Below are 15,027 nucleotides of genomic sequence, written 5' to 3' on the forward strand. Positions count from 1 at the left end.
ACACACATCCTCTGCTCTCCCTGCACTGAGGGCCGAGGCTGCCCCCTGACTGCACACACACATCCTCTGCTCTCCCTGCACTGAGGGCCGAGGCTGTCCCCTGACTGCACACACACATCCTCTGCTCTCCCTGCACTGAGGGCCGAGGCTGTCCCCTGACTGCACACACACATCCTCTGCTCTCCCTGCACTGAGGGCTGAGGCTGCCCCCTGACTGCACACACACATCCTCTGCTCTCCCTGCACTGAGGGCTGAGGCTGCCCCCTGACTGTACACACACACATCCTCTGCTCTCCCTGCACTGAGGGCCGAGGCTGCCCCCTGACTGCACACACACATCCTCTGCTCTCCCTGCACTGAGGGCCGAGGCTGCCCCCTGACTGCACACACACATCCTCTGCTCTCCCTGCACTGAGGGCCGAGGCTGTCCCCTGACTGCACACACACATCCTCTGCTCTCCCTGCACTGAGGGCTGAGGCTGCCCCCTGACTGCACACACACATCCTCTGCTCTCCCTGCACTGAGGGCTGAGGCTATGCCCTGACTGCACACACACATCCTCTGCTCTCCCTGCACTGAGGGCTGAGGCTATGCCCTGACTGCACACACACATCCTCTGCTCTCCCTGCACTGAGGGCCGAGGCTGTCCCCTGACTGCACACACACATCCTCTGCCCTCCCTGCACTGAGGGATCTTCTTCATCTGACAACTAGGGCAGTGGTATCGCAGCTTATTAGAGGGGCGGGGCCTCGCCATGACGCAGGTTGTCACATTCCAGGAAGAAGACTGGAGCCGAGAGCCGCCGTCATGTCCGCGGCCTGCAGGATGTTGTGGCTGCATATGAGGCAGCGGCTGCGGACCGGCGCAGTGCGGGACATCTGCCGGCAGTATCCCCTGCTCTGCTTTATCCTCATCGTCCTCTCGTTGGCCACCGTCCTGCTCCTCAGGTAACGCGCTCCCGGTGTCTGGCTTCCCTCTGTGCTGCTGTATGTGTGCACTCCATGACAGCGGTGCTGAGTGATGCAGTATAGATCCAGAGGGGGAGCAGACAGCCGCTAGCCTGATAGTGTACATTAGGGGGTCTTCTGGGACCCGCTGTATCTCCTTGTACTTTACCCAGGTGTCAGCACCAAATACCCCAACTGTGACACACATATTTTACAACATCGACTAGTAGTTTATATGCCCCACACCGACATACTGCTCCCAGGGAGGCCCGTGGTGTCCCCACACGCACATATAATGCCCCTACAGTGCCCGCCACATACTACAATGCTGCCACAGTGCCCACTCCATATGTACATATAATGCCCCTACAGTGCCCACTACACACACTATAATGCTGCCACAGCGCCCACCACACACTATAGTGCTGCCACAGTGCCCACCACACACACTATAATGCTGCCACAGCGCCCACCAACAAACTCTATAATGCCCCCACAGTGCCCACCATACACTCTATAATGCTGCCACAGTTCCTACCCCACACACTTTAATGCCCCTACAGTGCCCACCACACAATACAATGCTGCCACAGCGCCCACCAACAAACTCTATAATGCCCCTACAGTGCCCACCGCACACTACAATGCTGCCACAGCGCCCACCAACAAACTCTATAATGCCCCTACAGTGCCCACCACACACTACAATGCTGCCACAGCGCCCACACGCACACTATAATGCCCCTACAGTGCCCACCACATACTACAATGCTGCCACAGCGCCCACCCCACACGCACACTATAATGCCCCTACAGTGCCCATCACATACTACAATGCTGCCACAGCGCCCACCACACACACTATAATGCCCCCACAGTGCGCACCATACACTCTATAATGCTGCCACAGCGCCCACCCCACACGCACACTATAATGCTGCCACAGCGCCCACCACACACACTATAATGCCCCCACAGTGCGCACCATACACTCTATAATGCTGCCACAGCGCCCACCCCACACGCACACTATAATGCCCCTACAGTGCCCACCACACACTACAATGCTGCCACAGCACCCACCCCACACGCACACTATAATGCCCCTACAGTGCCCATCACATACTACAATGCTGCCACAGCGCCCACCACACACACTATAATGCCCCCACAGTGCGCACCATACACTCTATAATGCTGCCACAGCGCCCACCCCACACGCACACTATAATGCTGCCACAGCGCCCACCACACACACTATAATGCCCCCACAGTGCGCACCATACACTCTATAATGCTGCCACAGCGCCCACCCCACACGCACACTATAATGCCCCTACAGTGCCCACATACTACAATGCTGCCACAGCGCCCACCCCACATGCACACTTTAATGCCCCTACAGTGCCCACCACACACACTATAATGCCCCTACAGTGCCCACCACATACTACAATGCTGCCACAGCGCCCACCCCACATGCACACTTTAATGCCCCTACAGTGCCCACCACACACACTACAATGCTGCCACAGCGCCCACCCCACACACACTATAAGTGACCTGACCAGTGTGTCCATTTTTTCCATCAGCCTGTCATCAGTGTTTTTTCTGGATGGATAAATAAATAGATTGCAAAGCTTCTCCTTTACATCGCAGGGTTAAACAATGATGCCATCCTTGTGCTATACGGGTATGTGCACACGCTGCGGAGGCGCAGCAGTTTTCCATGAGTTTACAGTACCATGTAAACCTAAGGAAAACAAAATCAGCAGTGCACATGCTGCGGAAAAAAACGCTCGGAAACGTAGCGTTGTATATTCCGCAGCATGTCAATTCTTTGTGTGGATTCCGCAGCGGTTTACACCTGCTCCATAATAGGAATCCGCAGGTGTAAAGCCGCAGGTGGAATCCGCACAAAAACCGCATTAAATCCGCAGTGCGGATTTACCAAAATCGCTGCGGAAAAATCCGCACACCTTTCCGTAACCTGTGCACATACCCTAAGTGTTTTTCACGGACCCATAGATTTGTGTTGGCCCTGTTCATCCATGCTGCTACAAAAAAAACATGTCTTGTATTTTGCAAGGAAACATGGTTCCTGAAAAATATGGACATGTGAACAGCACCATTAATTATAATGGTTACATAAATAAAGAAAATAGACGGGAAGCTATATGCCATAAAATTACTTGAAAATTTTTATTGATACAATTTTAAAAGATTCAACATAAAAACCAGTTAGTATGGGGACAGCAATATGCAAAAAAAACAGCCAAAAGAAGGTACACAAATTACAGGTGAATCATCACCTTTAAGAATGGAGCTGTTATTAGAATTAAAGTGAAGATTAAATATTTATAGATTTGTGGAGCAATGAAGCTTCCAAAATTTTTTTATATATCATACATAGTGAATTAGTCAAAATATAATAAGCTTATAACAGTGTTTGTAATATCCTTATATATATCCATTGTCAATCCGTATTAATAGTAACTGCCTCCACGTGATTCACCCACAAAAGAAAGTATGAAAGAGTTTTCACTTAGTGTCTAATTGTGATGTATGCAGCAAAAAAATCCATAAAAAGGGGGTATGATAGTAAGGAACAGGGATAGGAAACCTTAAGGATGGAAGTAAAGATAGTAAATACTGTACCTTTAAATGACTGTGGCACCTCTGACGCGCGTTTCGCGTTTAAGCTTTTTCCAAGGGAGTGTGCATGATTGATGGCTCTATCTAAGTGTTCTTATATAGTGTTCATTACATTAGTGACAGCGGCTTGAATCTTTCAATATTGTCTTCCCGTCTATTTTTTTGATTTATGTAATGTTTGGAAGTGCCATGGATCTAGGCATGGTATATATTCTTTGAGATTAATTATAATGGGTACATGTGAAATCGGAAACAACATGGACATGCAAGACAGACGCCTGAATGAGCCGTAAGGGATGCCTTCACATGTAGCAGAGATGCAGCCAAATGTCACCTGTAAGTCCACTCAAATACTAACCTCTTCCCAACCTTGGACGTACTGAGCACGTCCAGGCAATTTTGCGCTCAACAAGAGACGTGCGCACAATCGCCGCTGGATGGCAGCTGATTTCACAGCTGAAACCCGGCAGTTTAAACCCCTAAATGCTGCGGCTGATAGCGATTGCAACATTTAGACAGCAGGCAGAGGTAGGGAGCCCCTTCTGCCCTCCAGTGCCCCACCCCGCAAGGTTATCGCAGGGGCTCGATCATTGCTATGGTGACCCAATGTCTTCATGACAACATTCGGGTCATCAGGCTATGGCCGCATCTGGGATGACCGACCCCATAAGACTGTCCTATTAGTTAACCCCTTCAGTGAACACCATAAAAAAAAAAAAAAGTGATTCTTTTTCATCATATCGCCAAACAAAAAGTGGAATAAAACGCGATCAAAAAGAATGCAAATAAAAATGGTATAGCTGAAAACATCATCTTGGCCTGCAAAAAATAATCCACAATACAGCTCCATCAGTGGAAAATAAAAAAAGTTATAGCTCTCAGATTACAGGGATGCAAAAATATATTTTTTTTCTATAAAATTGTTTTTACCCTGTAAAAGCGCCAAAGCATAAAAAATGTATAAATATGGTATCGATGTAATTGTACTGACCCGAAGAATATAACTGCCTTATTATTATTATTTATTTATATAGCACCATTAATTCCATGGTGCTGGACATGAGAAAGGGTTACATACAGGGTTATAGATATCGTTTACAGTAAACAGGTTTACAGTGACGGACTGGTAGAGAGGGGAGAGGACCCTGTCCTTGCGGACTTACATTCTATGGGCCTTATCAATTTTACCACACGCAGAACAGCAAAAAAAAATCCTGAATTGCTGGTTTTTGTTCATTTTGCCTTCCAAAAAAAGGAATGTAAAGCGATCCAAAAATGTTGTGACCAAAAACCGTACCAATAAAAATGTCAACTCGTCAAAAAACAATCCGTCACATGACTGTCAGCAGAAATATGGAAAAATTATAGCTCTCAAAATATAGCGATGCAAAAACTTGTTGCAATAAAAAGTGTCTTTTAGTTTGTGACCGCAGCCAAACATAAAAACAGATATAAATCTGGTATCTCTGTAATCGCACCGACCCGAAGAATAAAGTCACCTAATCACTTATACCGCACAAGGAACGGTGTAAAAAATAAATAAAACCAATTCTTAACCTGCTATTGATTTTTTTTCATTATGCCTCCCAAAGATCACAGTAAGGCTCGGCGCACATTTCTCCTGTGCTCTGGGCTGAGCACTTATGCTGGGGTTTGCGTGTAAATTTATGAAATACGTGACTCAGACTGAACCCCCGGAGGAAGATTCCCTATAATGAGGCAGATGGAGGCACTGTGGACGCCGTCTGGCCTTTGATCCGCCGTTGTCCGTCTTTTAAGGCGTGCAAAAAAGCACAGTCTGCCACACAGGCCAGATGAAGTCCAGAGTAACTCTGCTACCGCATTTTAGTGAGTGGATTCCTCTGGGGTTTTTTCTGAATCACATCATTCGGAGATTGAGATGGAAAACCCCAAAGTAAGAGCACAACGTAGAGCGCAGGATAAATGTGATCCCAAATGTTATGTAAAATGTTACCAATAAAAGTCTCAACTCAGTCCACAAAAATAGCAAGTCCCCACACAGGTCCATCATTTGGCAATGGAAATATTGGGGGCTTCCATGTTACTGGTAGTCTAAAGGCTCTGGAAAAGCGCTTTGGCTCCTTGGACGCCAAAAGAAATCCAGCAAATTCTGCACTCCCAAATACAAATGCCCCACAGTGTGCCTAGACCACTTTTAGCATCCACATGTTTGGCTTTTTTGTAGTGATGTGATTTTTTTTTTATTTCCACGCCTCAACGTCATGAATTACTGTGAAGTATCTGGGAGTTGAAGGTGCTCACCACACAACTAGATAAGTTCCTTGAGGGGCCTATCTTTCAAAATGGGGTCTTTTGTGGGAGGCTTTCACTGTTAAGGCTTTCCAAACGGGCCATGACGTCCTCTTTTTATTCCAGCCAATTTTGCCTTCAAAAAGTCAAATGGCGCTCCTTCACTTCCGAGACATGCTGTGCACTCAAACTGTACTTTTCCCCACACATAAGGGGTATCGGCATGCTTAGGAGAAATTACACAACAAATTTTGGGATCCATTTTCTCCTGTTTCCCTTGTGAAAATAAATAAATTTAGATCTAAAATAACATTTTTGTGGAAAAAAAGTAAATGTTAATTTTTTCCTCCGACATTGCAAAAATACCTGTGAAGCACCTGAAGGGTTAATAAACCTCTTGAATGTGGTTTTGGGCACCTTGAGGGGTGCAGTTTATAGAATTGTGTCTCTTTTGGCTATTTTCTGTTTATATATCCTCAGATAGGTCATGTATCTCATTGTGAGACAAACAACCTCCCTTACTCTTTCCTACCACCACCCTGGAAATTACATGGTTTCATAGTCTCTGATGGAAGGAAGTCACCATCTCAGACAGTCATGAGTTCTGCCTTCATAATGACTTTGCATGGACTGAACCACTCAGGCTCTCCACAGGAAAAAAGAAGCTTCTATCACAGTTCATGATGATGATTGCATGACTCCTGTCTCACAGTTCTAGTATAGCACTGTGGTCTGCAACCTCTCTGACCTAGAAAGCTATACTCCGCTCTGAGAGCTAGAATGTGGCTCGCCAACTATGTGAAGGAATTGTAGAAAAAGAAACGACTGGAAACTTCTCCAAATAACAAAAACATACGGTAGATTATACTTTTCTGTTTTAGCAGTGCCATGAAACTATGTTTGGCTGCATGAAGCGAGTCACTGTATAAAAAAAAAAATGCAACAACTTTTTTCTTGTCCTGGAAACCTATTTAGTTATTGAAGATATTATCACCAAAATGAATAACATATCCACACTGTTATCTTATTGGTGGTTAGGACTAGTGATGAGCGAATAAACGCGTTACTCGAGATTTCCCGAGCATGCTCGGGTGTTCTCAGAGTATTTTTTAGTGCTCGGAGATTTAGTTTTTCTTGCCGCAGCTGAATGATTTACGTCTGTTAGCCAGCATAAGTACATGTGGGGGTTGCCTGGTTGCTAGGGAATCCCCACATGTACTTATGCTGGCTAACAGATGTAAATCATTCAGCTGCTGCGAAGAAAACTAAATCTCCGAGCACTAAAAAATACTCGGAGGACACCCGAGCATGCTCGGGAAATCTCGAGTAACGCGTTTATTCGCTCATCACTAGTTGGGACATAAATGTATCAGTGTTTTCTCTCATGTTTCTCACAGTCACAATGAAGCCTATGTAACAAAGCCATTGTGAGACAAATGTAGAGCCTTTTATGCCCTGGTCTTGAGCATTACACTCATTATGAGCATGACGTACACCTGTACCAAGAGGGAAGTACAGAGCAAGGAAAAGAGGTAGAACAGGAGTGAGCGGAGCAGGAACTACCGTACCTAGGAGGAGATGGCGGCCAAGCAAAGAAGGGTGACGTCACCAGATAGGAGGACGAGGCTGCCGCATCACCGCTGAGCCATTTTCTGGTTCATCCTTCAACCCCAATGTGTCTGAAACACGTTTGACTTGTCTGCTACATCTGACATGAGCCACAGGTTAGAGGTTCCTGGTGTAAAGGATGACAAATTAGCCCCCTAACTGTATGGTTGTGTTATCACAGCACACAGAGATGTTACTGGCTCTAACTGGGCATGTGATGATTTACTGATGCATCATGGGACTGATAGAAGATCAAAATATGGGGTGAAATCTGGGAATCAAGATGAAGGATCAAAATAACCTAAAGGATGCTGTACCACATGGAGGAAAGTGCACCAGGTATAAAAGAAATGTGGAGTGTGACACTCGGGTCTGGGTGCATGGATAGGGAAAGAAAAATCACTAGACCGCTTCTTTAATATGTTTTGTTTGGTATAGTAGTTAGCCTTTATTTTTTATTTTTTTGTATTAGTTCACCACGTTTTCTCTTTTTTCAGATACCTCCATATTCTTATGATCTTCTGGTCTTTCCTTGCTGGAGTTGTTACATTGTATTGCACTCTGGAGCCTGAATCTCTCCTTCCTAATATTCTTTTTAATATAAAACAAAAGCCCAAGGTACAGTATTTAATTACATCATTGCACGTTTGAGCCTCTATTAACAATAATGAGTCAGAATGGCCTAACGAGGCCAAAAAGCTCTGACTGCCCTTCCCGTTATGTAAAAACGCTGTGAGCAGTCCTAAAGCTGCTCTGGCAATCTGCAGTGCTTATGTCATTACACACATTAGGTGAGATCTCCTGAGGTGTTGGAAAATCTGGTTTTACAGTAGACCGTGTACAACACGCTGCTAATATATGACCATTAAAGGGGTTGTCTGGTCTAGAATGAGAAGTCCGCAGTCACACTGTGTTACTGCAAACTTGTGAATCCCCCCAGTACACGCACTGTGCGCTGCAAGGACTTGCGGGTGTCTGCCCAGGGAACGGCTGTTAAGTATTCAATATGCATAATCCTGGACAGAACCTGTCTGGTGGGTGCGACCTCGCTCCATACACTTGATATATCGAGGTAGACTGAACTTCTTTATATTGACTCTTCTTACAGGGAAGGTGCCACAAAAAATAAACAATTGAAAAAATGTAAAGTATTAATGTTAACCTTGTAAAAAAAAATCTAAAATTATCAAGTGTTTTTAATGGAGTAAAATATGAAAAACTAGATGGTGGCCCGATTCTAACGCATCGGGTATTCTAGAATATGCATGTCCACGTAGTATATTGCACAGCCCACGTAGTATATTGCCCAGCGACGTGGTATATTGCCCAGCCACGTAGTATATAGCCCAGCCACGTAGTATATAGCCCAGCCACGTAGTATATAGCCCAGCCACGTAGTATATAGCATAGCCACGTAGTATATAGCATAGCCACGTAGTATATAGCATAGCCACGTAGTATATTGCCCAGTGACGTAGTATATTGCCCAGTGATGTAGTATATTGCCCAGTGACGTAGTATATTGCCCAGTGACGTAGTATATTGCCCAGTGACGTAGTATATAGCCCAGCCACGTAGTATATTGCACAGCGACGTAGTATATTGCCCAGCCACGTAGTATATTGCACAGCCACGTAGTATATTGCCCAGTGACGTAGTATATTGCACAGCCACGTAGTATATTGCCCAGTGACGTAGTATATTGCACAGCCACGTAGTATACAGCACAGAGCCACATAGTATATTGCCCAGCCACGTACTATATTGCCCAGTGACGTAGTATACAGCACAGAGCCACGTACTATATTGCACAGCGACGTAGTATATTGCCCAGTGACGTAGTATATTGCACAGCGACGTAGTATATTGCCCAGCCATGTAGTATATTGCCCAGTGACGTTGTATACAGCACAGAGCCACGTAGTATATTACACAGCCACGTAGTATACAGCACAGAGCCACGTACTATATTGCCCAGCCACGTAGTATATTGCCCAGCTACGTAGTAGATTGCCCAGCTATGTATGTCACAGGTTAAAAAATAAAAAATAAACATATACTCACCTTCCTATCCGAGGGCCCATTGTAGTTCTAACATACTCACCATACTTGTAGTTCTGTCGCCTGTGCGCGGTACAGGCGGCAGCTTCCGGTCCCAGGGTGTGATGACGTCGCGGTCACATGACCGTGACGTCATGGCAGGTCCTTCTGCCATACGATCCTTGCTACCGGAACCGGCGGCTTGCACAGAGCGGTTACCGGAGGGTGGCGAGGAACGGGAAAGGTGGCGGAAGGTGGGTATATAATGATTTTTTATTTTTTTTAATTATTTTTAACATTAGATCCTTTTACTATTGACGCTGCATAGGCTGCGTCAATAGTAAAAACTTGGTCACACAGGGTTAATAGCCGCGGTAACGGAGTGAGTTACCCGCGGCATAACGCGGTCTGTTACCGCTGGCATTAACCCTGTGTGAGCCGTGACTGCGGGGAGTATGGAGCGGCCGCCCGCACTGACTGCAGGGGAGTAGGGAGGGACTAATCGGACTGTGGCCGTCGCTGATTGGTCGCGGCAGCCATGACAGGCAGCTGGCGAGACCAATCAGCGAATGAATAACCGTTACGGAAGTTGAGGACAGACGGAAGTACCCCTTAGACAATTATATATATATAGATAATTTAAAAAAAGTGTTTGGTATTTCCACTATTAAACAATAGAGGGAGCAGCTGCTTAAATTTGCTATGAAAACCTAGTATACAACTAGCTCACATTAGGACTGCAGAAAATATGTAGGGGGGGTCTGCTGACATGTATGAAGTCGCTTCCCCTTCCCTTCTGGGTGTCTGCAAAAATATAAGAGAGGATGAAGTTTAGGATCACAGTGCAGAGCCATTTTGTTGGTGACTGCCAGTGACAGATACAGTGTCACCGAGGACGGACGGCTGCACCGATTGTTAGTTGGTGCTGCTCGCTGTATCATAAACTGGGATTAGATACGTAGAGTGAATCACACTGGGATTATTCACATCACATGTTACACTACACATATCTAGATATAGGAATAGGTGTAATGTATGACATGATTGCATTAGACACAGTAGTCTGGGGCATATCATGCAAGATGGGGTCAGATACACTGGTCTGGGGTGCATCTTGCATGATGGGATTAGATATACTTGTCTGGAATTTATTACCCATGCCCATGATGGTAATAGATACATCGGTCTTGGGCGTATCACCCATGCCAATGATGGAATTATATGCACTGGTCTGGGGCGTATTACCCATGCCTATGATGGAATTAGATACACGGGTCTGGGGCGTATCATGCTGGATAGGGATTACATAAACGGGTATGGGGCGTATGATGCCGGATGGGGATTACATACACTGGTCTGGGACGTATCATGCAGGATGGGGCATTACGTACATGGATCTGGGGCATATCATGCAGGATGGGGATTACATACATGGGTCTGGGGTGGTGTATCATGCAGGATGGGGATTACATACATGGGTCTGGGGCGTATCATGCAGGATGGGGATTACATACATGGGTATGGGGCGTATCATGCCGGATGGGGGATCACATACATGGGTCTGGGGCGTATCATGCAGGATGGGGATTACATACATGGGTCTGGGGCGTATGATGCCGGATGGGGTTTACATACATGGGTCTGGGGCATATCATGCAGGATAGGGATTAGATACATGGGTCTGGGGCGTATCTTGCAGGATGGGGATTACATACATGGGTCTGGGGCGTATCATGCAGGATGGGGATTACATACTCTGGTCTGTGGCGTATCATGCAGGATGGAGATTACATACATGGGTCTGTGGCGTATCATGCAGGATGGGGATTACATACATGGGTCTGGGGCGTATCATGCAGGATGGGGATTAGGTACTCTGGTCTGGGGCATATCACGCAGGATTAGATACACTGGTCTGGGGAGTATCACGCTTGATGTGGATTCTGGCACTGTGCCTTCTCTCTTCCCGATTGCCCTGCTGCCGGGCTAATGGTAGTTGTAGTTGATGACAGCTGTAATTTGTCAAAAACACATCTCCGGTCAGGCCCCTTGGGTTAGTAATGGAAATGGGTTTATCAGACACCCTCATTACTAACCCAATAATGAAAGAAAAACACAGACAGAAAATATATATTGTTTAAAAAAAACACTCCCTGACATGTACCCTGGTTCACCAATTTATTTTAAAAAAAAAAAAAATGCAGATCCTATGTAGTCCAGGGAATCTGCTGTAGAGCTGAGCTCCCTGGCGGCCTGAACTAAAATGAACTTTCGGCGTGGGAAAATCAGCTGGCATTTTACCACGCTGAAGAGTTCATTTTAGTTCAGGCCGCCAGGGAGTGCAGCTTCGGTGACGTCACAGCTAGTCACTAAAGCTCCACTCCCAGCATTTCATTCATTCCACAGTAGTTTACAGCCAGGAGTGGTCACATTAGCAGCGCTCCCGGTTGTAAACTGTAAATTCCCCTAGATATGGATTACTGCGTGGGACTGACTGTACACCGGACAGGTATGGTATATTGTTGGTTTATTATTTCTCCTACGCCTCATTGGGAGACACAGGACCATGGGTGTTATGCTGCTGCTACTAAGAGGACACTAAGCAAATACAGAAAGAATAGCTCCTCCCCTGCAGTATACACCCTCCTGCTGGCTGTAAGTGAACCAGTTCTTGCTTAGTGTGTGTAGGAGGCACTTGGGTCTGCTTTCAGACCCCACCGTTTTTATTTTAATTTTTTACTTTATATTCTATTTTTTCTCTTAACGGAGCGAATGGGGGCGACGGTTCCTTTCTAGGTTCCGATTTCCCCCGAATCATCAACAGGCAAGTACATGAAGCGTCCCTCCCGTATCCTTTCCTGCAACATTGGATGCCAGCACTGAGCTCACCTTACGGGCGACGGTTCCTTTGCGTTCCGATCTCCCCCCTACATAGCAGGCGACCACATGGAGTAGCAGGCGACCACATGGAGTAGCCCTCCATCTACCTCTCCTGGAGCCGGGTGCATAGCCAGACATAAATATGTATGGCGTCTGCAGCCCCCCACTGCATCAACACTGATATAGCGGATGACACAAGGCGGCAGAAGCTCTCCACCCCCTCCCCGATTATGGCGACGGTGGATTCAGCACCGGCCCACCGCATCTACCGTGAGTACACTGCGGGAGCTGAAGTGCTGAGGGGTCCTGGTCCCCAGGGTATGGGAGGTCCGCACCTTAAAGCCCTGGTCCATGGGTTGTCCGCAGTGCAGTAATTCAATGAAGGAGTGTGGCTTAAGAATGGCACTAATAGCGGTCCCGGTGCTGCAGGCTGCAACCGCAGGTTTTTAAATTTAGCCCCGGGCTTTTCCCCTTCATACAGGCCAGAATTTTGGCCACACCCACCTGCAGTTACCGCCGCACCACTCTTTCTGGCGCTTCTCGTTCCCTGAGAAGCGCTCTCACTTCCTGATCTCGGCCATCTTGGTACACCCACAGGGCTAATGCTGCAGCGCTGCTCCAGCCTTTTTGAATCACTGCCTTCAGGACGAGCGATTTCCGTGCATACACTGCAGACCTCCCCTGGGGACTCAAGACACAGGACCTGGGTAAGCTACAGAAACATAGCTTAACCCTTCCCCTGTTAGTAAGCGCTCTCCTCAAGGCTATGTCTCAATCAAAGCCTCACAAAAAGTCTGGGAAGACTCACACTGTGTTCTTCGCGGCATGTACCTTTTGTAAGGTGTCATTACCCAGGGGTCACAATACTGCATTATGCACAGCTTGTGAACCGGTGACTGCTCAGGAACCACCTGTTACTGATACTGAACCCAGTGAGCCTAGTCCCCCTGAGTGGGCTACCTCCCTTTCCCGGTCTATGGCATCTCTGGCAAAAGCGTTAGACTCGTTCCGAGACCCTTCCTCTAACCATGGCACGATTACGGACGACGCTTCCGTTCGTCAGAACCCCTCGTATTCCAGGGGTCGTACCTTGCTAAGGAGCTCTCGCTCTTCCAGGAAATAGGAAAGATACATATCTTGGTACCATGTTAGCCAGTAGATAGAAAAATATTTAGAATTGAGAGTCCTCAGTGGTTGATACCTTTTAATGGCTAACTGAAAAGATGGTAACAAATTGCAAGCTTTCGAGACTACACAGGTCTCTTCATCAGGCAAAGACTTTGCCTGTCTTTGCCTGATGAAGAGACCTGTGTAGTCTCGAAAGCTTGCAATTTGTTACCATCTTTTCAGTTAGCCATTTAAAGGTATCAACCACTGAGGACTCTCAATTCTAAATATTTTTCTTCCAGGAAAAGGACTCATGCCATATCCCCAGACCATCTCCGGGATTCGGGTTCTGAGAGCTCCATTTCTCACTCCCTTTCCATTGGAGCCAGTAGAGAACCTGTTTCAGAGGACGATTCTGATACGTCCCTAGATCAGGAATTTCATCACGATCAGGAGACTCTCAACCCTCTGTCAGTGAATAAGGCTTTGAAGCTTGAGGAGGAACCTTTATCTAAAACGGATCATGCCGTGTCCTTTAAGAGGACCAATCGAGCTCATAGAGTGTTCGCCACTCATCCCAAATTTAAGGAAATCGTTGATTCTCACAAGATCCGTCCAGATAAACCATTCACAGGGCAGAAGCCCATGGAGTCCAAATATCCTTTTGCCCAGGATCCAAGAAAAGATTGGTGGCAGTCTCCCCCAATCGCGCCTGGCTACTAAATCTGTTTTATCCTCTTCGGAGGGCGTCTCTATTAAAAACCAAACCGATCGTCAGATCGACAATATGGCGCGTTCAGCCTTTGAAGCCTCAGCAGCCGCACTGTTCCCATCTTTTGCCGCTATGTGGGTGGCTAAGGCTATGACCCACTGGGCTGAGGTCTTGTCTTCAGCGGTGCTGGATACCAATCTCCCCCCCGAGATAGCAGACCTTGCTACTCAGATAGCCAGAGCTGGAGATTTTGTAGGGACCGCGTCCCTGGATGCTGCTAACTGCGCTTCTCAAGCAGCAGCAAACGCCATCACCATCTGGAGGTCCTTATGGCTCAGGGTCTGGCGTGCGGATTCTGCTTCCAAAAAGTCATTGACTTCTCTACCATATCAGCGGTCGTCTTTTTTTTTGGCAAAAAGCTCGACCAATTAATTTCTGATGCCACTGCAGGGAAGAGTAAAATTTCTTCCACAACAGAGACCCTCTCGACCCTTTCGGAACCTGCAACCACAGGCTCAGTCCCAATTTTTTTTGTTACAACTCAAACTGGTCCTCTACTTCCACATCTCTCGGTTCTGGCCGGGCACAACATGGAGACAGAGGTTCCCAGGCTTCTTATAAACCTTCCCCTTGATGGAAAGGCAGGCCTAGGCAGTCGGGATCCAGAGGCTCCAGAATGGGCAGATCTTCCACACAAGGACTCCCTGTGGTATCCGGGGAACACCCTCAAAGTAGGTGGCCGCCTGCTTTCCTTCAGTGCAGCGTGGCTCTCTTTTTTGTCGTTCACGACGAGTGGGTACGCGG

General features: G+C 47.0%; 1 protein-coding gene across 2 annotated transcripts in view; it reads left to right on the forward strand.

Moving 5' to 3' along the window:
* The first annotated feature begins 688 nt into the window (after positions 1-688).
* SNX14 (sorting nexin 14) overlaps positions 689-15,027 on the forward strand; it is a 113,190-nt gene continuing 98,851 nt past the window's right edge. Inside the window, exons 1-2 of one of the 2 annotated variants that reach the window (XM_077289782.1) lie at positions 689-950; positions 7,982-8,102. In XM_077289782.1, coding sequence (XP_077145897.1) covers positions 811-950; positions 7,982-8,102 — 261 coding nt within the window. In that variant the 5' untranslated portion in view covers positions 689-810. The remainder of the gene's footprint in view (positions 951-7,981; positions 8,103-15,027) is intronic. The other variant, XM_077289783.1, reaches the window with a different exon arrangement.

This window comes from Ranitomeya variabilis, chromosome 2 (genome assembly GCF_051348905.1).
Source record: "Ranitomeya variabilis isolate aRanVar5 chromosome 2, aRanVar5.hap1, whole genome shotgun sequence".
Classification (NCBI taxonomy): domain Eukaryota; kingdom Metazoa; phylum Chordata; class Amphibia; order Anura; family Dendrobatidae; genus Ranitomeya; species Ranitomeya variabilis.